We start from the raw sequence: 23,514 nt of genomic DNA on the forward strand, positions 1-23,514 counted from the left end.
TCTCAAATTCTTCCCCTCATCTCCGTTTCTTATTGCCACTGACTTATTTCAAGCCTTCAGCATTTTTTCACCTAGGTTATTTCAGAAGCCTCTATAAGGGGCCCTATACTCTCTCAGGCCAATTCTTTTCCCACAGTCTGCCAGAGTTACCTTCCTAAGATTCAAATGTAACATGTCCTTCAAACCTGTCCATCTTCTGTAGGGTTACCTGTAAGCTCCTTAAAATGACCTGCCAGGCCCTGCAAAATTTGGACCTAATTTCAATAGCCTCTCTTCTGATAGTCCCTCTCTTGAAAGCCAGGACTCTAATCATGCTGAAAGGCTTTATTCTACCTTGTCTCCAGCCCTCTGCAAATACTTTCTCTGCCCGGTATTCTTTTCCAATTCACTTTCCAAGTGTTGCGTCACATAGTATCTCCTCTAGGAAACCTAGAAACACACTTCCAAGTCTCCTTTCCCCAACTAGATCTAATCCAGGGCTTTCTTTCTTTTTTTTTAAGTTTATTTATTTATTTTGAGAGAGAGAGAGAGAGAGAGAGAGAGAGAGAGAACACAACTGGGGAAGGGGCAGAGAGGGAGAGACAGTATCCCAAGCAGGCTCCACATTCAGTGCAGAGCCTGACTTGGGGCTCAAACTCACCAACTGTGGGATCATGACCTCAGGTGAAGAGTCTGATACTTAACCAACTGAGCCACCCAGGCGCCTCTAGTCCAGAGCCTTCTTACAGTGTTCATGGCAGCTCTTGTCACAAGGCTGCCATTATTCGTTTACAGGTCTTTCTCTCCCATTAGACTCTGGGGTTCCAAAGAACAGGAGCCTTGCGCCTGGCACACACCGTGGATACTCAGCAAATGCTTGCTGAATGAACGCATGATCCGGAAAGGTGTTCGTGGAAGAGGAAGGGAATTTTCCCCTCTTTCCTTCCAACCCCTTCATTACCCTTACTCTTCTATTTTAGGGAACCTTTCCTAAACCATTTCTGGCTAACCGATCTAATCTCCATCTAACTACCTTCCATCCCAGCTCCCCTCTGATATGTCCTGAATTAATATACTCTCAGGTTATTTTTTCTTTTTCCTTTCTATGTCTCAGTTCCTTCCATCATGCCTCTAACTCGGTCCAGTTTGTCTCAAGGTCTCCTCCTTCCTCTTCTCCCCCCTCCCCCTCCCTTTTCCAACTCAGTTCATTTACACTTCCCATGTATTATGTGTGAGTTCGGAACATACAGTTCTCGAGTGTCTTCCCCTCTTTCAGCACCTGATTCTCCATCCCTCCTTTTCTCAAACCCTTCCTCCACGGCCTTACCTCCTGACCCACAGGTGCCTACCTTTCGCTCAGGACAAAAGGGGGCCGCCCCTCCTTGCGGCGGCTAGGTAACCGGGCTGTTTTAAGAACTGGATATTTACTGGCTGTGCCGGACAATCAGACCTCACCACCACGCCTCAAAAGCTGTGTGGAGGGGCGACACTCGTAAATGACAACTTCCAGGTCCCTTTTAAACCTCCAAACCTCACAAAGTAAGCCGCAGAAGTGTCATGAAGACGGCGCAAGACAGAGGAACGAGCCGAGCAGAAAGGCCGCGCGGCGGGACTGAGCGCGCCCGGCCGACCCCGCGCCCCGCCGCCGGCGCGCTGGAACCCCCGCGCCCCCGCACCCCCCGGCGCTCCTATCGCCGCGCCCGCCAGCTACGCGAGGACGCGGCGGCGTGCGCGCCCTGGGGGCGGGGCCCGGGGCAGCTGGGCGGGGGCGCGGGACGTGCGTGCGTGCGTGCGTGCGTGCGCGCTCGCGGCGGCGGCGGCGGATCGGAGAGGCCAGAGCCGGAGACCGAGCTGGGATCGGGCCCCGGGCGGGGGCGGTGCGAGCGGCGCCGAGCGGACCCTGGGGGCGGGGACGGAGCCGGGGCGGGCGGGACTGGAGCGGAGCCCGGGAACGAGGCGGGAGGTCCCAGGGTCTCGGGTCGGGGGGGGTGGAGCCGCACTTCGTCGCCGCGGGGGTGCCGGGACTCCGGCCGCAGTGCCGCCGCCATCACGGACTTCCTGTGGGACAAGCGCACGGGCCTCGCCGCCAGAACGGTGAGCGCGCGGGCTGGCGGGCCGCGGGGCCGCGCGGAAAGATGGCGACCGCGGGGCGGGCGGGGGTAGCCTTGGGCTGGGGGCACGGCGGCGGGCCGAGAGGAGAGGAGGAGGGTAGGGACCTGCAAAGCGGCGGAGGTGAGGGGTAGGGAGCAGAGGTGAGAGATGAGCGTGCCTCGGACGGACCCGGGCGGACCCGGGAGGACCTCCGGCAAACTTGGGAGGGGCCCGAGTAGGGGAAGGGGTGATGGAGCAGGGAGGGGAGCGGTTCCCGAGAGGAGAAAGAGCAGAATATCAAAGTTGGAGCAGGGCTGGAGATGAGGACCCGCCGTGTCACTGGGAGGGCATGGAAGGAGTTTGACTCCAAGAGTTCGTTCTGGATTTCCTGAGCGAGAAAGGAGGGGGAAAGGTTTGTAAGTTGGGAGAGGTAAACTGCAGGTGCTTCTGGTGGGGAGGGGCGTGAGAAACTTTGGTGGCAGTGTGCCGTGTGCCGAGAGGATGTTTGTGTGGCTGTGCTGAACAAGCTTGGGTTACCCTGTGGCGGGGGGTGAAATCTGCAGCTTGCATCCTTGCCACAGGCCTTCTAGACCTGGACCGAGTCCGATATCACCCTCCTCAATTTGAGGAGGTTGGGAAGTAGAAAACTCCGAATGAGAGCCAGATGTTGGAATCATTAAGCCTTTCCACACCTAACCCGCACCCCCGCCGCCCCCGCCCCCAAGGCTTCAGTCCCTGGGCCTGTTTAATTTTATTTTGCTGTCATATTTTTATCTCTCTGGATTGTGACAGTGATTTCTCTCTCGATTTCTTTCCTTTAAGGAAGAAAAGCATTTGTGCACCATGCCATTCCAATTCCAATAACTAACTGGAAGGAGGCCAGCTTTTAGCCAAGCGGTGCTGATACTAATTAAAAACCAGTTATTCTCTATTTCCTAAGCAGGAGGGGAGGGGCACATGGAAATCAGACTGCAGCTTGGGGCCTTCCGTATTAAAAACTTTTGAGGGGAGTTTGGCCAGTGGTGATAGCCAGTGAGAGTTGATTAAGGCAGTTCAAGAGGTCAGACCCAAATCCCTGGAGCCTGCTTATATTTGGTGTATACCACCACATGTAGAAACCAGGTATGCCGGATTGCTGCCCACAGGACACAGAATGGTCTAGTTGGGGAGGTAAAGAACGTGTACTGTGATGGCATATGCTAAAACGTTACCCTGGTGGGTCGTGAGGAACTCGCGAGGAGTCGATGGAGCTTAGACTCCGGCGAGGGGTGAACCGTGGCAGTGCCCGTCAATCACACAGTCTCACCTGGAACGAGCTGTGGCCCCGACCCGAAGACTTCACGGAGCCAAGTTTGAGGAAAGTCCATGGAGCAATGAGAGGAAAGGGCTGGGGGCGCGGGGCAGGCTCCTAGAGTTTTCTACCGGAGTCGTCAAGTGATACGTACTCCATCGAAGAGGAATCGTGAGCGCAAGGAAGTTGTGGGAGGCGGAAAGAGGTGGAAGTGGCAGCAGAAAGCGGCTTCGCGCCCCTGGGGCAGCCAGTCCTTGGAGGGGAGCTCCGGAAACCCCGAGCCTTTCTCCACTACTTGTCTTTCTCCTTTTCTTCCAGATGCCTCATCCCCGAAGGTACCATTCCTCAGAGCGAGGCAGCCGGGGGAGTTACCACGAACACTATCGGAGCCGGAAGCATAAGAGACGAAGAAGCCGCTCCTGGTCAAGTAGCAGTGACCGGACCCGGCGGCGCCGGCGGGAAGACAGCTACCACGTCCGTTCCCGGAGGTGAGGCTTCAGGGGGAAAAACCCCTCCTCGGGGCCGCTCACTCATTTATTTATTCAGCAGAGATTTATTGGTTAGATGCTGAGCGGTTGGGGTAAGGGGCCACTCAGGACTGTTACCAGAATGAGCCATTTGCACTGTGGTGTTAAGAGTGCTATCATAGAGGAAGGGCGTGGTAAGGGGCTGAGGAAGCATCTGGCAGGTTTGGTTGGATTGGGGCAGGATGTGTAATTCAAGAACCAGGGTGAAGTGTCTAGGGCGAAGGGAGAGGAAGTGTGAAAGACTAGGGTTTAGAGGCAGCTAACGATATAACAGACAAGACAAAGTGAGGTCTGCGTGTTCAGCGTGGGAGGGGTGGGTTAAGGATAGTTTGGAGCAAGATTGGATGTCGGTCAGGAACGACTCAGGAAAGAAATGGCTCTTTGTTCCATCTGTTATGTCACTAGTGGCAGGCGGGGGGCGGGGGAGGCCCCCAGAGGGAGTGCCTGTGTCCCTTCGGGGGTCTTGGTGGCCTGCAGGTGTGGGGATCCTCGTCTGCTCTTAATGATTTCACTCCTCTGGTCCTTGGTCCTCAGAATGACCCCATGAGTGTCTGAGAGCAGTTCTTCTGGCATCGTTCTTTGTCCTTGTTGAGGGAGGACCTCGTCCTGTCGTGGGGCAAGGAGTGTGGCCTGAACAGATGCACCTAACGGGTGTCTGTTGTCCAACAGCAGCTACGATGACCGTTCATCGGACCGGCGGGTGTACGACCGGCGATACTGTGGCAGCTACAGGCGCAACGATTACAGCCGGGACCGGGGAGAAGCGTGCTACGACCCGGACTACCGGCACTCCTATGAGTACCGTCGGGAGGACAGCAGTTACCGCAGCCAGCGCAGCAGCCGGAGGAAGCACAGGCGGCGGAGGCGGCGCAGCCGGACGTTCAGCCGCTCGTCTTCGGTGAGTGCTCGCCCGGGCCCTTCCTCTCCCCACTCCTCTCCGGGCCTCTAGGACCCTGGTAAGTGAGAAGTACCCTTGTTTTTAGCTGAGCACTGGGGCAGGAACACTGAGGCGGGCACTGAGTCTCTGCTCTCTCGGAAGCTCTCCAGCTCTCGGAGGGCCCTGGAATCTGCTTTGGAGGTGGACGGGCACGGAGCATTTGTACCCCGGTGCCTTCCTCGGCATGCTGGGCCTGTTGTGTTGGGGACAGCTCCTCTGTCCCAGACGCCTCCACTCTGTAGTGGAGACCTTGCCTGTGAATTGCCTTTCTCCCCCAAGCTCTGGGCTCCACGGCCCCTCAGTAGGTGGGCTCGGGTGGGGGCAAAGGGAGATCGGTGCCCGCCTGGAAGGGCGTTGTGTAGAGCATGGGGTTGCGGGTGACATTGGCAACGACACCACTTCTCTGCTCTGCCCGTTCCTCTCCCTGTTCCCGTTTTGGGTTTGGGGACTTGGGATTGTGCGCCGCTCTCTCTTCTCACCCCGATCCGCCTTACTGCATCTGACGTGTTCCCTTCCACTGTCCCCCATCATCGTCTGTCCCCCCTGGCTGGGCGCCTGTGACCGGTGACCCCTCCACCACCCACCCCGCCTCCCTCCGGCCCCCGCTCCGACACCTGGCTTGCTCCGACCCCCCCCGCCCCCCGACAGCAGCACAGCAGCCGGAGAGCCAAGAGTGTAGAGGACGACGCTGAGGGCCACCTCATCTACCACGTCGGGGACTGGCTACAAGAGCGATGTACAAGCCAAATCGTAACAATCCTATAGCCTGTAATGGTCCCATAGCCATCCTAACGTCCCGAGCCAACCCAAGTCACAGCCTCTTGCCTTTCCTCAGTGGTGTTGTTTATCTGGGTGGTTTGAGTTGCTGTTGAGAATTGACCTCTGCTGTCCACTCCCAGCTCTCATGGCCCCTGGGTTAAAGGTGGTGGGAATCACACAGGGGTGTTCTTCCCCTGTGACCATCTGTATCTGTTCCCCCTTCCTTCATCTCACCCCAGGTTGCCGTACCCTTTTTTCTTCCAACTCAGCTCATTCCCCACCTTCTCTCCCTCCCTCTCCCCGACCCTGCTCTGTTTCATTTCAGATGAAATTGTCAGCACGTTGGGAGAGGGGACCTTCGGCCGGGTTGTCCAGTGTGTCGACCATCGCAGGTAACTACAGCCCCTCCCTGCTCCGTACTCCTAGGCGTGGCGAGGTGCTGAGGGTCAGTCTGGGGGTGTTTTTGCTGATTGGCCAAAGGTAGGATTTCTTAATCCCCGGACAGCCCCGTTCGTTTTGAGATGTTCTTGATGACCCAGCAAAAACCTCTTCTGGCCACCACAGGGGTGGGGCTCGAGTCGCCCTGAAGATCATTAAGAACGTGGAAAAGTATAAGGAAGCAGCTCGACTTGAAATCAACGTCCTGGAGAAGATCAACGAGAAGGACCCTGACAATAAGAAGTAAGCAGCAGAGGGGTGTGGGGGGGTCTGAGAGGCTCCACTCCTGTACAGGAGAACCAAAACCCTCCCAGCCTGGCTTAGGCAGGCAGGGGAGTCCTGGGCCTTCTCATCCATTCATCTTTTCGTCATCATCTTAGACTAGTAGGACATTAGGGCAGGAAGAGAGGGTGTGTGACATTGTCTAGTCTGTTCCCCTTGTTTTCAGGGCACTTAGATTGCTCTGCACTTTGGCTCCAGCCAGGGTGGCCTCTGTAGAGCTCTGCCCTGGAAATGGCCCTGAGACTGAGAATCAACATTTTCCGTGAAAAATCACTTGAGCTTTTTGGTATCTAGAACCGTGTTGCTGAGGCGACAGACATTCACGTGTAATATTTGTGTCCACGCGCCTTTTGTAAGCCCACGTGGAAGAAGGGCATTAAGGAGACGGCCAGTATAAACACGGGGCCCACTGGCAGCTGGTGGTGAATGGATCTCAGGAGTGGGAGCCGGGGTCAGGGTTTAGGAATGACAGTTTGACAGTTCAGGGTCCACACCGGAGACCGGCACCGACAGCTCTTCAGCAGATGGAATCTTTTTTAACTATTTAAAATGATGCAGGAAAATGGTACGAACCTTGGGTCTGCCAGAAAGGCCGTTCGCTGGCCGAACTGAATTGCGTTGGTCACACTGCCTGGCAGGTTTTTACACGCGGATGTGGACTCAGCAGCCCTGCAGCCCCTCCTTGTTGGAAGGGTGGTGGGCAGATAGGAGCTCATCAGACCTCCCCCTTCCCTCATCTCTTCTCAGCCTCTGTGTCCAGATGTTTGACTGGTTTGACTACCATGGCCACATGTGTATCTCCTTTGAGCTCCTGGGCCTTAGCACCTTCGATTTCCTCAAAGACAACAACTACCTGCCCTACCCCATCCACCAAGTGCGCCACATGGCCTTCCAGCTGTGCCAGGCCGTCAAGTGTGAGTGGGGCGGGCCGAGATGGACTCTGGGGCAGCCCCTCCCTCTGTTGGGCCTCTTCTGTGTCAGGGAGCAGTGGTGAAGCCCCTAAACTGTCAGCTCTTTCATTCACTGTCATGTTGACAACTCCCTGACTCCTTGACCAGTGTTCTCACCGTCGTTGATTGGTCTTCCTCCGCATCCAGCCTGGCAGGAGCTGGGAGAGAAAGCCTTTGAAATCAAAGCAGTGATTGGCTTACCTCTTTTTTCCTTCATTTCCCTTTCTTGGGAAAGTAGAAGTCAGGTTGCAAGCACAAAGAGACAAAAAGTCTGCCCGAGCTAGAGGCTTACATTTGTCTGAGCTGAGATGCTGTTTCCACCAGAGCAGGTGCGGCCAGGGACTAAGGCAAACAAGGGGCCAGATGGGGGGTCCAGACACAAGTACATGGTTCCCCTTGGGCCTTCCTGACTATGCGGTTTCCCAGAGTTGAATGCACGGGACGTCAGATAGGCACGCACATCAAGGAACAGAACTGCAATGCGTAGCAAACTCTTTGTACGTCAGTTGAGAATCATGTTTGTTCTCTGATACTGATAAGCATTGTGCTTCTTAGACCAGGCATTTCATTTGGAAGTAGGGCAGAAAGCAGCCTAGTGATTCTGGATCTGCCTCCTCACCAGCTTTGAGCCAGGTGACCAAGCTTGGGGTCACTGGTGCCAGTTAGCCCTGGCCACCTGGAACAACCCTGACCTGGTCTTCTCCCCTGCAGTCCTCCATGATAACAAGCTGACACATACGGACCTCAAGCCTGAAAATATTCTGTTTGTGAATTCAGACTATGAACTCACCTACAACCTAGAGAAGGTAAGATGGACAGGCGGCCGGGCCTTAAAGCCCCTCTCTCCTCCCTGTTACTTTCTCCCATGTTCTCTCCCAGTATGGCTCTGACTAGGTAAGCCCGAATACCAAAATAGAGTGAAAGGGAGAGATTTAAGGGGCGCTTGGGGGGCTCAGTCAGTTAAGTATCCAACTTTGGCTCAGGTCGTGATCATGGTTCATGAGCTCGAGCCCCCGCGTCGGTCTGTGTGCTGACAGCTCGGAGCCTGGAGCCTGCTTTGGATTCTGTGTCTCCCTGTCTCTCTCTGTCAAACACAAATAAACATAAAACAAATTTTGTTTTAAAGATTTAAGAAGATATAATTTGGAAGAGAACTTGGAAGGAGGAGCTCAGAGAACTTTCCAATAGAGAGCAAATGCTTTCAAGATACTTGGTTGGGACTTTTTTTCTCTGTGGGAAAGCTCAGTTCTGGACCTATTTTCAGAAGCACCGTAGCACCAGTGCGTGGGAAATGTCCGCATACACAGGGACTTGTGTGCTCTCCCATGATCCCACTCCTAAGTTACCTGCAGGATACGGGGAAGCTGTAAAGCAGATTCTCCTTTGTGCATGGGAGCAAGCAGGGGGTGAAGTTGCTTTTTTTCAGGCTTGAAAGCACTCTAAAGAGTAGTGGTAGAATCTTGGTCTCAGGTGGCCGGGTCCATCCTCCTGCTCTGCTCCTAGAAACGAGACGAACGCAGCGTGAAGAGCACAGCCGTGCGGGTGGTGGACTTTGGTAGTGCCACCTTTGACCATGAACACCACAGTACCATCGTCTCCACTCGCCATTACCGAGCACCAGAGGTCATCCTCGGTAAGTGGGGGCGAGTAGGGGAATGAACTCGTCCAAGGGTGGGCGGTGGGGAGGGTGGGGCCCCCTAAGCACCTTCTAACACCTTGTTCCTCCCATTCCCGCTAGAGTTGGGCTGGTCACAGCCTTGTGATGTGTGGAGCATAGGCTGCATCATCTTCGAGTACTATGTTGGCTTCACCCTGTTCCAGGTAAGCGGTGGAGTGTCTTCTGTCCCCACCTGGCATTTTCCTGCCTGGGTTCCTTGTCTGCCAAGGACCTGTCTGCTCACCCCTCCCCTTTGCTAATCATCCCGGAAGCAGGTCCTCAGCAGCCCGTTTGCAGCACCGTGCTCAGTTCTGTCTTTGTTTCGCAGACGCACGACAACAGAGAGCATCTAGCCATGATGGAAAGGATCTTGGGTCCTATCCCTTCCCGGATGATCCGGAAGACAAGGTGAACCTTGAGTTGGGGGCAGCTTAACCCTTTTTCCTTTCTCTCCTCGAAATTGGTCGATTTCACATCATTTTCTTTTTTCTTTGACACCTTCCCTCCTCCCAGCTACTGTAAGATGGGGGAATAAGGGAAATGTCCCCCAACAAAAGGAACCTCCTGATTCCTCAACCTCCCCTTCCCCTCTAGGAAGCAGAAATACTTCTATCGGGGCCGCCTGGATTGGGATGAGAACACATCAGCAGGGCGCTATGTGCGAGAAAACTGCAAACCGCTGCGGGTGAGCCAGGCTGGGGATACCTTGCGCCCACTGGCCAGAGGGCATTTCCTTCTTCAGGTGGTTTGCCCCTGGAATGCACTTCACAAGAGAGGGTTAGGAAAGAAGGGGGAAGACTGAAATACCCCTTTGGGTATCGTAGAGATACGAGGGAGTGGTTTTGTGGAGGGAAGGAGGTTAGACAGCCATGGATTTCTTGAGCCAACCAGAGATCACAGTAATGTCCTGGGTTCTGTAGGTCAGACAGAAAAGAATAAACCACCTTTGAAGAGCTTACATTTTAACGAGGAGCTAAAGAAGATTCATGACGTTGACAAGGATATACCAGCAGAAAGAACCTTCAGAGAGTATGAAGGAGTAATTGTGCTAGTGGGAGGGAGTTGAGCAGTAGTAGCCTCAGCACTCGTGAGGTCGTGTTCCCGATAGTATTCATAACGGCAGAGGCTTGGTCCTCTGAGGTTGAAAGTTAGGGCCTTGAAGAAAAAGGGCAGGAACTGTAAGGCGTCGTGCCTCACCTTTTCCCTGCCCTCCACCACCAGCGGTATCTGACCTCCGAGGCAGAGGAACACCACCAGCTCTTCGATCTGATTGAAAGCATGCTAGAGTATGAACCTGCTAAGCGGCTGACCTTGGGTGAAGCCCTTCAGCATCCTTTCTTCGCCCGCCTTCGGGCTGAGCCGCCCAACACCAAGTTGTGGGACTCCAGTCGGGATATCAGTCGGTGACGATCAGGCCCTGGGCCCCCCTGCGTGTCCTGCAGCAGTGGGTGTCCAGTCCAGGACACTGGTGCTTTTTTATATAAGAGAACAGAGCCGGAGCCAGCTCCTTCCGCCTGGCTCCCTGTATACCTGTGAATATGTGAAATAGTGTAAATACGGAAGAACTTGTACCTACTGCTTCGTCCCCAGCCTTGTACAGAATGCTGTTCCTTCCCACACTCTTCCCGCCGTCACCTGCCCCCTCGCTGTTGAGCTGGACAGGGCAGGATGAGGTGACCGGGTGGCATCTATCCCGTGTTTTATAAGGAATTTTGTACAGTCTTTGTGAAATAAAAATGACGTGCTTCATGCGACCCCCACCCCTGGAGTTCGAGGTCTGGGACGCTGGGCTGGAGGGATGAGAAGACCGGCCACCCTTCTGAGTTTGTGGACCCAGGGGGTCCATCCTCCCCCCTGCACCGTCCTGAGCCCAGCCGCCGGCTCGTCCGGTGTGTCGCGAGAGGGTTGCGGTGGCCGCGGCCGGGGAGTTCCTGTGGGCCAGTCGGGGGCGCTCGTCTGAGTGCCGTGCCGGGGGGCAGGGGCAGGGGCCCGGGCCGGCCGGACTCCGGGTGCGGAAGCGTGCGCAGGGCCTGCGGCGGCTCCAGCCGGTTAGCGGGCCCGCCCTCCGACGCGAGGCCCGCCGGGACGTGTAGTTCGTTGCGGGGCGGGGCCGCGGCGTCACGTGGGGCGCTTCCGTCCTCGCCCGTAGCGGAGGCGCAGGCGCAGCCGGCCGCCGCTGCGGGGATCCTCGGGACCCTTCCGGTCTCCGCGGCCAATCCGTGCACGGCGGAGCGGGCGGACCGACGGGAGCGGAGGGAGCTCCGGGAGCCGCCGCCGCCGCCGCCGCGCAGGGGCGTGGAGGGCAGGGGCGGCCCAGGCCGCAGTTGCAAACATGGCTCAGAGCAGAGACGGCGGAAACCCCTTCGCCGGGCCCGGCGAGCTTGACAACCCCTTTCAGGTGACGCCGGCCTTCTTTGGGTAGCTCGGCCGACTCCTCTGGCTTCTGGACGGGCTAACTTGTTGTATTCCCATTCCTGACATTTGTGCCGGGGGAGGGCCGCCACGTGGGGGTGACGGTGACTCCAGACCAGTGAGCACGCGGGGGGCGGGCCGTGCCCCTGTAAGGAGCTGGTGCTAACAGAGCGCGGTGAAGGGTTTGGGGCAAATGTTAAGGCAACGGCGTGGCCTCCAACGAGCCACAGGCATTAGGAGAGGCCCCGGTCAGTTCCCCCAGAGGCACCAGGTGCCCGCTGAGCCGCAGCTCTCTGCCCACAGGACCCAGCTGTGATCCAGCACCGACCCAGCCCGCAGTATGCCACCCTTGACGTCTACAACCCTTTTGAGACCCGGGAGGTGAGGTTCTGGAGAGGATAGGATGACAAGGAAGGGGAGGGTGTGCCAGCAAGCTCACTCTGTCGGGATACAGGGGACTTTTCTGCATGCAAAGGAAGGGACACTGTGATCTTAACTCCCTGAGAGAGGCGGGTCCGCCCTGGCCTGCCTAATCCTTCTGGAGACACCAGGGTCAATGATCCCGTTTGAGCTCTCAGTGGTAGTCCTGGCCGGGGGTGGGGGGTGGGTGGAGACTGACAGGGCCTGAACCAAGGCTGTGTTTGGGGAGGCTTCTTTGAACAAAATAAATTATGGGACTGGTTGGAGTTGAGTAAACGAGTTATGCTTAGGTGTGCCTCCAGAAGGCAAGCAGTGAGGGCTGGACCTGTTGTTCCACTGGAGTAGAAAGTGCCGAGACTTTAAAAAAGAGAAAGAGGGGCGCCTGGGTGGCTCAGTCGGTTAAGCCTCCGGGTTTGGCTCAGGTCGTGATCTCGCGGTCAGTGAGTTCGAGCCCCGCGTCGGGCTCTGTGCTGACAGCACAGAACCTGGAGCCTGCTTTGGATTCTGTGTCTCCCTCTCTCTCTCTGCCCCTTCCCCACCCCCGCCACCCCTGCCCTCCACGCTTTCTCTCTCAAAATGAATAAACATTAAAAAAAAATAAAATAAGAACCAAGAGCTTTAAAAAGTGGAGGGGGTGGGTTCGGTGGGTGAGTGTCTTGAGTCCCGGCTAAGGAATTGGATGTGAGGGGTGGTGAGGGCTGACCGGTTTGGCTCTCTGTGGGGGAGGGGGCGGGGAAGGGGACCCAGATGCAGAGGTAGACAGTCTCTGGATACCTGCGTCGGGAGGCATTAGGTGATCCCTAAGGCCTTTTCCAAAACCAACAGCCCCCACCAGCGTATGAGCCTCCGGCCGCGGCCCCGTTGCCTCCCGCCTCGGCTCCCTCGTTGCAGTCCTCCAGAAAGCTCAGCCCTACAGAACCCAAAAACTACGGTTCCTACGGCACCCAGGTAAACAGCAGGTGCGAGTGGGGGTGGGCTGTGGGGGCCAGACCTGGGCCCAGGGCTCACATCCCTCCCCCCTCCCCCCGCACACACTGGGCAGGCCTCAGCTGCAGCAGCCACAGCCGAGCTGCTAAAGAAGCAGGAGGAGCTGAACCGGAAGGCCGAGGAGTTGGATCGGAGGGAGCGGGAGTTGCAGCACGCCGCCCTGGGGGGCGCGGCCGGTAAGCGGTCCGTGGGCGGGGCGTGTTCCACACTTTTAAGGAGCAAAACGAATGGGAGCGAGTGGGCTCCGGAACCACCTTGCTGACTTTGAATTTGGGCGCTAATTGAACTTGGGTACTCCCTGCCTATGAGTGCTTAGGTAAGTTACTTAATCTTGAGCGCCTCAGTTTTCTTACTTTTTTTCCTAACATTTATTTATTTTTGAGAGACAGAGACAGAGCGTGAGCAGGGGAGGGGCCGAGAGATGGGGAGACACAGAATGTGGAGCAGGCTTCAGGCCCTGAGCCGTCAGCACAGCGCCCGACGCGGGGCTTGAACCCACAAACTGTGAGATCACGACCTGAGCCGAAGTCGGACGCTCAACCGACTGAGCCACCCAAGTGCCCCTCAGTTTTCTTACTTTTTGAAAAAATACTTACTTATTTAAGTGATCTCTACACCCAGCATGGGGCTTGAACTCACGACCCTGAGATCAAGAGTCACACGCTCTTACGACTGAGCCAGCGGGTGCCCCCGTTTCCTTGTTTGTAAAACGAAAGATAACATAACGTTTGTGCTTGTTGGACGGGACTGTTGTGAGAGGGAAACAAGGCCATCCGGGCAAAGTGCTTGACAGTGCTTCGAAGCCGCAAACAATAGAAAACAGTGTCGGCCTTGTTTTTGCCACTCTCTTCTGTCTCCTCGGACCCTGAACTGGAGATGGAAGAGAAGACCTGGGGTGCAAGAGAGGGTGGTGATTCCTTTGTTGGTCTCTGCCTCACGTCTGGGGTCTTCCCGCTCTCTCTGTGCCTTACAGCTCGACAGAACAATTGGCCCCCTCTACCTTCTTTTTGCCCAGTCCAGCCCTGCTTTTTCCAGGACATCTCCATGGAGATCCCCCAAGAATTTCAGAAGACCGTATCCACCATGTACTACCTGTGGATGTGTGAGTAGTGACAAGCCTTTTCTGGAGGAAGAGTGCAGGTAGTACCTTTACATCTTTCCTGCCCCGGTGCCCACTCTCCGAGAACTCAGCATTTCATCTCTGCTCGACTTTTGAGGGTTTTTTTTTTTTTGATGTTTATTTTTGAGAGAGAGTGAGCAGGTGAGGGGCAGAGAGAGAGAGAGAGAGAGAGGGACACGGAACGCGAAGCAGCTCCAGGTTCTGAGCTGTCAGCACAGAGCCTGATGCAAGGCTCGAACCCACGAATGGTGAGATCATGACCTGAGCTGAAGTCAGACGCTCAGCCGACTGAGCCCCCCAAGCGCCTCTCAACTTCTGAGCTTAAGGCTAATTTCACCAGGAGTTTTCCTGGGTTACTCCTTTTGTAGTATCTAGAAGCTGTTCTCCAGCCTCCTAGCAAAAGTGCGTTCTTGTCTTCCCCCGCCTCTTCTTGTTCCGGTGCGTAAACATTTTCTGAGTCCTTTAAATGTCTTTGCAAAGAGACCTGTCTCCCCCGTTGAGTTGAGGATTTGGTGAAGGCAGGAGTCCTTTTCCTTACTCTGCCGTATTTGCCGAGGAGGGCGTGGGGGGCTCCTATGGGAAGGGGGGCTCTCGTTGCCATCCGGGCTCACCATCCTGCACCTCCGTCCCTCAGGCAGCACGCTGGCTCTTCTTCTGAATTTTCTCGCCTGCCTGGCCAGCTTCTGCGTGGAGACCAGCAATGGCTCGGGCTTTGGGCTCTCTATCCTCTGGGCCCTCCTTTTCACACCCTGCTCCTTTGTGTGCTGGTACCGGCCCATGTATAAGGCCTTCCGGTAAGCTGAGGCCAGGGGTGGTGGAGAACCTTAGATGGGCCCCACGTCTGCTGCTCCTGCCCTGACTCTTCTCCCACCCTCCCCATTTTTTCTGTCCCGCAGGAGCGACAGTTCATTCAATTTCTTCGTGTTCTTCTTCATTTTCTTCGTCCAGGATGTGCTTTTTGTCCTGCAGGCCATTGGCATCCCAGGTTGGGGGTTCAGGTCCGTGAAGCTGCCATCCACCCTCTCCCTTTCCCTCATTCCGCCAGACCAAGTCAGCCCTGGGTCCTGGGGTTGGGGTTGTTCAGGAGGAGGAGGTGTGGTGTTTTACGCTTGGGAGGTGCCAGCTTCACGAGAGAGATAGGACCTACTTCCAGGATAGAGAGCCCAGTCAGAATTCTAGGCAGGCATGGGTTTGGGGGAGGAAAGGTGCATGTGGTCAACCTGAGACGGCTTCCTGGGGGAAGCATGCGTAAGCACTTTTGAAGAGGGGACAGAGACCCCTCTACAGAAAGGCCTGTTTGGAGCGAGGATGTCTGGAAAGGCTTGGAGAGCCCGCAGCCAGTCGTTCAGAAGCTGGAAGTGAACTTTGAAGAGAGTGGATGTAGTTTGGGATCCTGGTACTTGGAGAGCCGCCAGGCTGACAGGGGAGCGACCCCTGGTGGGATGGGTGGGAATAGGGCACGTTTGCTCCCTAACCAGCCAAGAAGCCGGGAAGACTGAGGCCCTGCCGGGAGTGGCCCCTCTTCACCGACGGCCCCTTCCCCTCCTGGCAGTGGCTGGATCTCCGCTCTGGTGGTGCTGAAGGCCAACCCGGCGGTGGCCGTGCTCATGCTGCTGGTCGCCCTGTTCTTCACTGGCATCGCTGTACTGGGGATTGTGATGCTGAAGCGGGTGAGAGGCTGTGTTCGAGGTGGGGAGGTGGGCGGGAAGAGTGAGATCATGGGCCCCGAGGGGCCTGGGGAGGGGCGGTCATTCTGGAGGAAGTCGGGAGGGCCTGGCTGACCGGAGGCTTCTCTGCTAATGGACCTCTGGGGAAGTGTGTGTGTGTGTGTGTGTGTTTTGGGAGGGAGCCAAGGACGAATGGAGTGGCAGCGAGTGCTGGTGGTGCTGTCGGGTGGGGATAACGGTAGCAGAGCGCACGGTAATGACCGCGCCATGTACTTGCAGATCCACTCCTTGTACCGCCGCACAGGTGCCAGCTTTCAGAAGGCCCAGCAAGAGTTTGCCGCTGGGGTCTTCTCCAACCCTGCGGTGCGAACCGCAGCTGCCAACGCAGCCGCCGGGGCTGCCGAGAATGCCTTCCGAGCCCCCTGACGCCCGTCGGGGCTGCCCTGGCCCTGCCGCTCGGGGGAGCTCACTTAGCCCCCCTCCCTGAGGTCTCTGGGACTTGGTGAGGCGCGCTGCTCGAGGCCTTCTTTCTAGTGCCCCCCGCTCCCACGGCCGTGACTGCTGACCCTGACTTCGGGGTGCGGGGAGCCCACTGTGACCCAGTCTCCGCTTGCCCCGCCACCCCCCAATTAGGCCACACTACTGCCAGCTCTTACACACCCCAACCCAGCGTCCCTCTGCTGTGCCAAGGCTGTTGCTTCGGTTATTTAAATAAAAAGAAAGTGGAACTGGAACTCAAATCCCCGTTTCCGGCATCTTTATTGGGAACCAGGTCTTTGGAAGAGAAAGCGGAGTGCGGCGGCGGGGTCTGAGGCGGAAGCAAAGCGTGAGCTTCGAAGGGAAGGCCGGGCGCGGGCGGCTTCGCCCCCGACGGCCAAGGCGCCGCCGCCCCTGCCAGGAACGCCGCGGGCCCGGGGCCCGAGGGGCTGGGCGGGGCCGGCGCCGGCGCGGGCGCCCGTTCCCGGAGTGCCCCGCGCCGACCCCGCCCCCGCGGGGCTCCCCCTCCCCGCCCCTGCGCGGGGCCTGCGGGCGGACGCCGACTCCCGGGGTGCACCGCGCAGGCTCCGCCCCGCCCCCGCCCCCACCGCCCCCTCTGCGCGGGGCCTGCGGGCGGACGCCGACGCCCTGGTGGCACCGCGCAGCCCCGCCCCCGCCCCGCCCCGCCCCGCCGCGGGGCAGGACCTGCTGCCGCCCGGGACTGGGGAGCGCAGCGAGTCGCGCGGGGGGAGCGGGGCGGGCGGCCGGGCAGCCGGCGGCGCCCCGGCCTCTCCCCGCCAGGCGGTCTCAGGCCCCTGGGACCCCTCCCCGCTTCTTCCCACCCGCCCCGTCCTGCCCCGCGTTCCCGACCGCCGCCTCTCCTCACGCCTGGACCTGCCCTTCTCGGCGCCCCCGTTCTCCAGGGAGATGCGATGAGCCGGCGCCCCCGCGTCCTCATCGCCGTCCCGGGCACGGTGCCCGTCCGGTGCCCGTGGTGGGGAGGGAGTCCCCCTCGACCCCTTCGTGACGCCCCTCCCTTGGGCCCCCGCCCAGCTGGAGGCCCTGGGCCATGCCCCAGGGGACGCATCCGGGAGGTCGGCTCTAGAGCGAGGAGGGTGGAGAAGAGAGAGGACGGGGCCTTGGGCGCCTCTGAGATGCTCCCAAGCGCCGGTGGAGCCCGAGCGAGGCGCAGGCAACCGCGCGGCAGGCATGATGCCCTCGCCCAGTGACTCCAGCCGCTCGCTGACCAGTCGACCCAGCACCCGGGGCCTTACCCACCTCCGCCTCCACCGACCCTGGCTGCAGGCCCTGCTCACGCTGGGGCTGGCTCAGGTGCTCCTGGGCATCCTGGTGGTCACCTTCAGCATGGTGGCCTCCTCCGTCACCACCACCGAGAGCATCAAGAGGTCCTGCCCGTCTTGGGCTGGATTCTCGGTGAGTTGGGTGCACGGTGGTTGGGTGGGGTAGTTCCTGGGGCCCCACCCCTCCACACTAGCTGCCAGTCCAGGAGCTGGTCCCTCCTCCCTCCTCTGGGCTTCTGGTTTTCCTATAGAGGTGGGCACACCCTGTGGTGAGGGGTCACTCAGGTGCCTCCCCCTGCCAGGCTGAGCCTGTACCCACTCTGTCCCCAGCTGGCGTTCTCCGGGGTAGTTGGCGTTGTGTCTTGGAAGCGGCCATTCACTCTAGTGGTAGGTGTTTAGGGTCTGGTGCCCACCGGGAGGCAGGTGCCCAGCACCCGAGGGGAGGCCCACAGACGCCCGGGAGAAGCGAACTGGTTGTGCAGTTTGTGCCTGCCAGGCATGAATGTCTGTGAAGGAGGGGCCCACCCGTGGTAGAGGATACCCACCCGTGGTAGAGGGCGCCCACCCGTGGTAGAGGGCACCTCTGAGGGCCCCAGCCCTGAGTGTGCACCTGATTCCCCCCAGGTCTCCTTCTTCTCCTTGCTTTCGGTGCTCTGTGTCATGCTCAGCATGGCTGGCTCTGTTCTCTCCTGTAAGAACGCTCAGCTGGCCCGAGACTTCCAAGACTGCTCCATGGTGAGACTGAGAAGGGAGGGTCAGAAAGAACTGGTTGGGGGAGGTGTGCAGGACCCCTGGGTTTGTCCTGACTCAGGCTGCCTCACCCTCCCCACTCCCACTCAGGAAGGAAAGGTCTGTGTGTGCTGCCCCTCCATTCCCCTGCTTCGGCCCTGTCCAGAGTCGGGGCAGGAACTGAAAGTTGCCCCCAACTCCACCTGTGACGAAGCCCGAGGGGCCCTCAAGGTGAGCGTGCGCGCCCCACCTCAGCCATTCCTTTCTCCCCCACCATCCTGGTTTTCACCTTTGCCTCACGGGCCCAGAACTCGGGGGATTTACCCTTCCCCGGGCCCCTCTCCCATCCGTCTTCCTCTTTCCTCTTTCCTCCAGAACCTGCTCTTCAGCGTCTGCGGGCTCACCGTCTGTGCCGCCATCATCTGTACCCTCTCAGCTATTGTCTGCTGCATCCAAATCTTCTCCCTGGACCTCGTGCACACGGTGAGGGGGAGCTGGGGTCAAAGCCAAGCAGGTACGATGGGGGCAGGGGTGAATGTGCTGGGACCGGGCTCGAGGGGATGGGGGCTACGGCACTGGCTTCTGCGCACCGGAGGCTGCAGGCCATTTATTAGGCACGTCTAGCATCTAGCGTAGCGGTGTCGAGGGCGTCCAAGGGAGGACGAGGAGGAGAAGGACAGGGAGTGGGGAAGTATGTGACCCAACAGTGAGACCACAAGTTGGGCGGAGTCCAGAAGAAAGGTCCTAGGTGGGGATGAGGATAAAGGGTCAGTGTTGGAGCAGGAGCAGAGGACGGGTGGCAATTCTGGACAGAGATGGGGCCATAAAGCCAGGACTTTCTAGACGTTAGAGGAAGAGCTGGTGCTGGCTGGGGGAGGGGCCGGAGCCCAGCTGCCTGAGGGGGCAGGGCCAGGACTCCGTGGAGGGGTGCAGGAGCCTAGGGGCTGTGTTCCCAGAAATCGGCCTTGCTGACCTGCTTGCTCCCCAGCAGCTGGCCCCAGAGCGCTCAGCCTCAGGCCCCTTGGGGTCTCTGGGCTGTACGTCCTCGCCGCCAGCCCCTCTGCTACACACCATGCTGGACTTGGAGGAATTTGTACCGCCGGTGCCCCCCCCACCTTACTACCCCCCGGAGTATACCTGCAGCTCGGAAACAGACGCCCAGAGGTGAGGCCTGGCAGAGTCCTGCGGGGGTGTGGGGGTGGGGGCGATGCAGCCACCTGCGTTGGCGGGGAGGGAGCTTTGTGGAGTAGGAGTGCTCTGCCAGGCTCCTTCCTCTGCCTCCCCCTCCCAGCATCACCTACAATGGCTCCATGGACAGCCCGGTGCCCTTGTACCCTACTGATTGTCCCCCTTCTTATGAGGCCGTCATGGGGCTACGAGGAGACAGCCAGGTGAGAGCGGGTCCCGGTGTGGCCTGGGGAGCTGGGACAGAGCCTGAAAAGCTCAGTGAGCCGTTGTCCCTGGACAAAGAAAACAGTAGTGCTCATGGTCTTTGTCACCCCAGCACGTCCAGGGTCATCTTTGATCTCTCCGTGGTAAGGTCGGGAGGGAGCAGGAAGTACCATTTCTATTTTAAAGATGTGGAAACTAAGGCCCACATAGCTGACCCGCACAAAGTGACAAAGCTGGACTGGAATCTGGGTGTCCAGAGCTCTGTCCCGCACACGGGGTGGCCAGGTCCGCGTGTAGGGCTGGCCCCTCGACACTCGTGTTTTCCGCAGGCCACTCTGTTTGATCCACAGTTTCACGACGGCTCCTGCATCTGTGAGCGCGTGGCCTCCATCGTAGACGGTGAGCAAAAAGGGGGGAGGCGGGCACGGGCCGGGCGGCCTGGGACGGCCGAGCGAGCTGGGGCCGGCTGGGCGGCTCCGTGGAGCCCTGGCCTCGAGCTGCCTCCTCGGAGGCGGAACCGTGGGCAGAGTGGCCCCTGATGGGCCGGTACCGCCCCGCGCCCCCTGCCGCCCACAGTGTCCATGGACAGCGGGTCTCTGGCGCTGTCCGCCATCGGTGACCTCCCCGGGGGCTCGAGCCCGTCGGAGGACTCGTGCCTGCTGGAGCTGCAGGGCTCCGTGCGCTCCGTCGACTACGTGCTCTTCCGCTCCATTCAGCGTAGCCGCGCCGGCTACTGCCTCAGCCTGGACTGCGGCCTGCGCGGCCCCTTCGAGGACAGCCCCCTGCCGCGGAGGCCCCCCAGGGCCGCCCGCTCCTACTCCTGCTCCGCCCCCGAGGCCCCGCCCCCTCTGGGGGCCCCCACGGCCGCCCGCAGCTGCCACCGGCTGGAAGGCTGGCCTCCCTGGGTGGGACCCTGCTTCCCCGAGCTGAGGCGGCGGGTCCCACGGGGCGGCGGCCGGCCGGGGGCGGCAGCGGCCCCCCCTCCCCGCGCCCCCACTCGCCGCTTCAGCGACAGCTCAGGTTCCCTCACCCCCCCGGGGCACCGGCCTCCGAATCCGGCTCCCCCGCCACCGCTGCTGCTGCCACGGTCCCACAGTGACCCGGGCATCACCACCTCCAGCGACACCGGTGAGCATCCCCCCCGCCCCCGCCCCCCACCCAGGGTTCAGGAGCAGGCGGGCGGTCAGGGGAGTCTGGGGCCAGTGATCCCGCCAGGATCTGGGACACCGTTGAGGTGCCAGAGGTGGAAAAAAGGGTGAGTTCGCTCCTGCCCGGGGCACTTCTGGAGTGTTCGCCTCCTGAAAACGCACCATCATAACTGAGTGGCTAAAAGAGAGGATTTATGAAACCCCATTCCACGACTGGGCCCGAGTTAGTTACCCCCCCCAGGCCTCAGCTCCCTACCCCCTCCCCTAGAGGTGTTGGGCAGCACAGCAGGTGCTCATCACTGCCCTGGGGGCTCCGGGAACTGAGCGGGGTGCGGCCACCAGCGAGACCACCTTAGTTCCTGTCCGGTGGGCAGGCTGCTGAGGACGGGGCTTGGGGGCTGGAGCTCTCCCCCGGAGGGTGGTGCGATCAGTGGGTGTGTCCACTGGGCACTTGCACCGTCTCCATCTCCTCCCCAGCTGACTTCAGGGACCTTTATACCAAAGTGCTCGAGGAAGAAGCTGCTTCCGTTTCCTCTGCAGATACAGGTGAGGCTGTGGTTGGTGCCCAGGGGCCAGGCGGTAGGGGAGTGCTGCCTGGCCCTATCTGCACCTCCCTTCCCATCTTCTCTCTCTCCTTCCCTCTCTCTCTCTCTCTCTCTCTCTCTCTCTCTCTCTCCAGGGCTCTGCTCTGAAGCCTGCCTCTTCCGTCTAGCCCGCTGCCCTTCTCCCAAGTTGCTACGTGCCCGCTCAGCCGAGAAACGGCGCCCTGTGCCCACCTTTCCAAAGGTCCCCCTGCCCTCGGGCCCTGCACCTGCCCACTCCCTGGGAGACCTGAAGAGCAGCTGGCCAGGCCGGGGCTTGGTCACTCGTTTCTTCCAGATGTCCAAGAAGGCCCCAGACCCCAGTGGCAATGGGGCCCATGGGCTTAAGCAGGTAGGAGTTAGGGGAGTCTGGGAAGATAACCCAGGAAAGCCTGGGGCTTCAGGCTGAACCACACTGATGGCCTCTCCTGCGTCCCCCTCTAGGTGCCCCACAGCCCGTGGGGCCGGCCAGGCCGAGAGAGCCTCCACCTTCGAAGCTGTGGCGACCTGAGCTCCGGCTCTTCCCTGCGGCGCCTTCTGTCTGCTCGCAGGCTGGAGCGTGCCACCCGCCCCCACAGCCTCAGCCTCAACGGGGGCAGCCGGGAGACAGGGCTCTGACCTGGGCTTCTTGCCACTGTGAACAGATCCGGGTGAATGCTGGGGCCACAGGCACCAGCTGGTTGGGACCAACAACCCCCAGCGCCCCACGCACTGGCTGACACAAAAAGAAACCCGCTGAACACCCCCAGAAGTATCCCTTTGCCTCCTACCTCCGGGGGCTCCTGCTGCTTGGCTCTGCCCCTCTGGACCAGGGGAGCTGCTGTCCTGTGCTGCATGGGCATTCAGGCTGTGGGGGAGAGGCCCCCGCTTACAGCATTGGAAGAAGAAGATAAAGTCTTATCCCCCAGCATGAAAGAGCTCTCTCTGATTTGACAGGGACACTATGGCCAGGGCAAAGGCATGGCCCAGTGCTTAAGCACAGGGGGCTGTGTGCCTGGGTAATGGGGTGGTAAGGCATGAAGAGTCCAAAAAATCTGGGTGACTCTCAGCTCTGCCACCTCTAGCTGCATGACCTTGGGCGAGTTATTTAACCTCAACTGCCTGATCCATAAAACATTGTGAAGATGAATGTTTGTAAAGCTCTGAATACACTGAATAAGCCTTCAATAAATTTCAATTTTCCCCTTCTCTTCTGGATCATCTTGGTCACCATTGAAATTTGTTCTGGCATCCTTCATAGTTAAGAAAATTGCCTCAAGACATTTATTTCCAGCTACCTGTGTTTCTCCTCCTTTTCATAGCAAAATGTTTTCTCTCTTCCTGCCCTCCACTTCTTGAACACTCCAGTCAGGTCCCATCCCCACCCCTCCCCAGGCACTGCTCTCGAAAAAGTGTTCGGTAGCCAAAAAGGTATCAGACCCAGTGGCCATTCCCCTGCCTGCATGTCTCTTGACCCCTGAGAAACGTTTAACCCGGATAATCAGCATCTTTCCCCTTGAATTTTGCCCTCTGAAGACCTCATGCTCTCCCATTTTTTCCCCTCTACCCTTTCGGTTTCCTTTACCAGTTCCGACGCCTCTGCTGAGCGGTTTAATGCTGGAGGACCCCAGGACTCTCCCCTTGACCCTCTTCAGTCTTCTGTCTGCAAGAGGCACTCCCAAAACCTGTGGCTTTAAATACTCTACGTGTCCACGGACAACTCTCCTTGGCTCCTCCACGAGCTCCAACCTCCAACTTGACATCTCTGCTTGGATGTGTAGGGGACCTTTCAGACTCAACGTGGCCACAGGTGAACCCTTACATCCCATCCCCAGCACCTGTTCCTCCACTGTTCCCATCTCGATCAACAGCACCACCGCTCAGCCGGCTGCACATTCCAGAAGCTTAGGAATCATTCTGATTTCCTCTTTTCCCTCATCCAACACACCCAATCCTATCCTGAATTCACGCGTGTTTCACCACCTATCTAGTTCAAGCCACCCCCCTCCCTCCCAGCCTCTGGTCTCTTTCCACTCTTGCTAAAATCCATTCTCCGCTCGGCAAAGTGATAAGAAATCATGTCACATCGAGTCCTGCCGAAGTCTGATGGCTTCCCGCTGTATTTACAATGGTCTCCAAACTCGCCAGCACACGATGGGGGCAGGCACAGCCTGTCTCGCTGCTCGGGAAAACTGCCTCACACGAGCGCTCCGCCCCTCCTTCCCCTGCACACCTGTGCCCTGTGGCCGTGCCCCCCCTCACCTTACTGGGCATCCCTGCTGCGTCAGTGCCACGTTGTTCTGCGCACTTGCCACTACCCAGCATCAGCTTGCTTTTGTTTTTGCTCACTGCGCTGGGTCTAATTGTCAAGTTACTGGAGCGGTGCTCGG

At 58.8% G+C, this 23,514-nt stretch overlaps 3 protein-coding genes and 1 long non-coding RNA gene across 12 annotated transcripts; 3 read left to right on the forward strand and 1 right to left on the reverse strand.

The window, feature by feature from the left end:
• Positions 1-1,810: 1,810 nt before the first annotated feature.
• Positions 1,811-10,671, forward strand: CLK2 (CDC like kinase 2). 5 transcript variants are annotated; one of them, XM_042976860.1, is made up of 13 exons: positions 1,811-2,073; positions 3,680-3,849; positions 4,561-4,786; positions 5,477-5,561; positions 5,910-5,976; positions 6,149-6,265; positions 7,052-7,218; positions 7,966-8,060; positions 8,758-8,887; positions 8,993-9,075; positions 9,240-9,319; positions 9,506-9,596; positions 10,133-10,671. In XM_042976860.1, exons 2-13 carry the CDS (start codon positions 3,680-3,682, stop codon positions 10,316-10,318), a joined length of 1,497 nt encoding a protein of 498 aa, XP_042832794.1. In that variant the 5' UTR covers positions 1,811-2,073; the 3' UTR covers positions 10,319-10,671. The 5 variants fall into 5 exon arrangements, with proteins under 5 accessions (XP_042832794.1, XP_042832791.1, XP_042832792.1 ...); XM_042976857.1 differs by having other exon boundaries at positions 1,812-2,073; positions 4,558-4,786; positions 5,474-5,561; XM_042976858.1 differs by having other exon boundaries at positions 1,812-2,073; positions 4,558-4,786.
• A 394-nt stretch (positions 10,672-11,065) lies between these two features.
• SCAMP3 (secretory carrier membrane protein 3) lies at positions 11,066-16,257 on the forward strand. Its single transcript, XM_015540158.2, has 9 exons — positions 11,066-11,309; positions 11,627-11,704; positions 12,569-12,691; positions 12,786-12,906; positions 13,704-13,832; positions 14,485-14,644; positions 14,747-14,848; positions 15,403-15,520; positions 15,797-16,257. Exons 1-9 carry the CDS (start codon positions 11,244-11,246, stop codon positions 15,941-15,943), a joined length of 1,044 nt encoding a protein of 347 aa, XP_015395644.2. The 5' UTR covers positions 11,066-11,243; the 3' UTR covers positions 15,944-16,257.
• A 458-nt stretch (positions 16,258-16,715) lies between these two features.
• FAM189B (family with sequence similarity 189 member B) lies at positions 16,716-22,342 on the forward strand. Of its 5 annotated transcripts, none has more exons than XM_042976854.1 (12): positions 16,716-17,428; positions 17,626-17,682; positions 17,920-18,030; positions 18,136-18,255; positions 18,400-18,507; positions 19,013-19,188; positions 19,316-19,415; positions 19,746-19,815; positions 19,993-20,544; positions 21,042-21,110; positions 21,277-21,497; positions 21,590-22,342. In XM_042976854.1, the coding sequence occupies exons 1-12, from the start codon at positions 17,204-17,206 to the stop codon at positions 21,761-21,763; spliced, it is 1,983 nt and encodes a 660-aa protein (XP_042832788.1). In that variant the 5' UTR covers positions 16,716-17,203; the 3' UTR covers positions 21,764-22,342. The 5 variants fall into 5 exon arrangements, with proteins under 5 accessions (XP_042832788.1, XP_042832787.1, XP_042832789.1 ...); XM_042976853.1 differs by having other exon boundaries at positions 16,721-17,428; positions 19,767-19,815; positions 21,244-21,497; XM_042976850.1 differs by having other exon boundaries at positions 16,722-17,428; positions 21,244-21,497.
• On the reverse strand, positions 17,218-18,395 carry LOC122236006. The gene is made up of 3 exons (XR_006214206.1): positions 18,314-18,395; positions 17,906-18,036; positions 17,218-17,540 (listed from the first exon to the last, which is right to left on the reverse strand). It is a non-coding gene; the product is annotated as an uncharacterized LOC122236006 (long non-coding RNA).
• Positions 22,343-23,514: the final 1,172 nt, after the last annotated feature.

The sequence above is a fragment of the Panthera tigris genome, chromosome F3, assembly GCF_018350195.1.
Source record: "Panthera tigris isolate Pti1 chromosome F3, P.tigris_Pti1_mat1.1, whole genome shotgun sequence".
NCBI classification, from domain to species: Eukaryota; Metazoa; Chordata; class Mammalia; order Carnivora; family Felidae; genus Panthera; species Panthera tigris.

What these genes read in the sequence shown, in the direction of transcription:
- CLK2 (XM_042976857.1), top strand. Translation starts at nt 3,680, where the DNA reads ATGCCTCATCCCCGAAGGTACCATTCCTCAGAGCGAGGCAGCCGGGGG. An exon ending in GGACTGGCTACAAGAGCGAT is followed by an intron (nt 5,562 to 5,909) that starts GTACAAGCCAAA and finishes GTTTCATTTCAG; the next exon opens with ATGAAATTGTCAGCACGTTG. An exon ending in AAGGACCCTGACAATAAGAA is followed by an intron (nt 6,266 to 7,051) that starts GTAAGCAGCAGA and finishes ATCTCTTCTCAG; the next exon opens with CCTCTGTGTCCAGATGTTTG.
- SCAMP3 (XM_015540158.2), top strand. Translation starts at nt 11,244, where the DNA reads ATGGCTCAGAGCAGAGACGGCGGAAACCCCTTCGCCGGGCCCGGCGAG. An exon ending in CGCCCTGGGGGGCGCGGCCG is followed by an intron (nt 12,907 to 13,703) that starts GTAAGCGGTCCG and finishes TGTGCCTTACAG; the next exon opens with CTCGACAGAACAATTGGCCC. An exon ending in CCCATGTATAAGGCCTTCCG is followed by an intron (nt 14,645 to 14,746) that starts GTAAGCTGAGGC and finishes TCTGTCCCGCAG; the next exon opens with GAGCGACAGTTCATTCAATT.
- FAM189B (XM_042976850.1), top strand. Translation starts at nt 17,204, where the DNA reads ATGATGCCCTCGCCCAGTGACTCCAGCCGCTCGCTGACCAGTCGACCC. An exon ending in ACTTCCAAGACTGCTCCATG is followed by an intron (nt 18,031 to 18,135) that starts GTGAGACTGAGA and finishes ACTCCCACTCAG; the next exon opens with GAAGGAAAGGTCTGTGTGTG. An exon ending in AAGCCCGAGGGGCCCTCAAG is followed by an intron (nt 18,256 to 18,399) that starts GTGAGCGTGCGC and finishes TCTTTCCTCCAG; the next exon opens with AACCTGCTCTTCAGCGTCTG.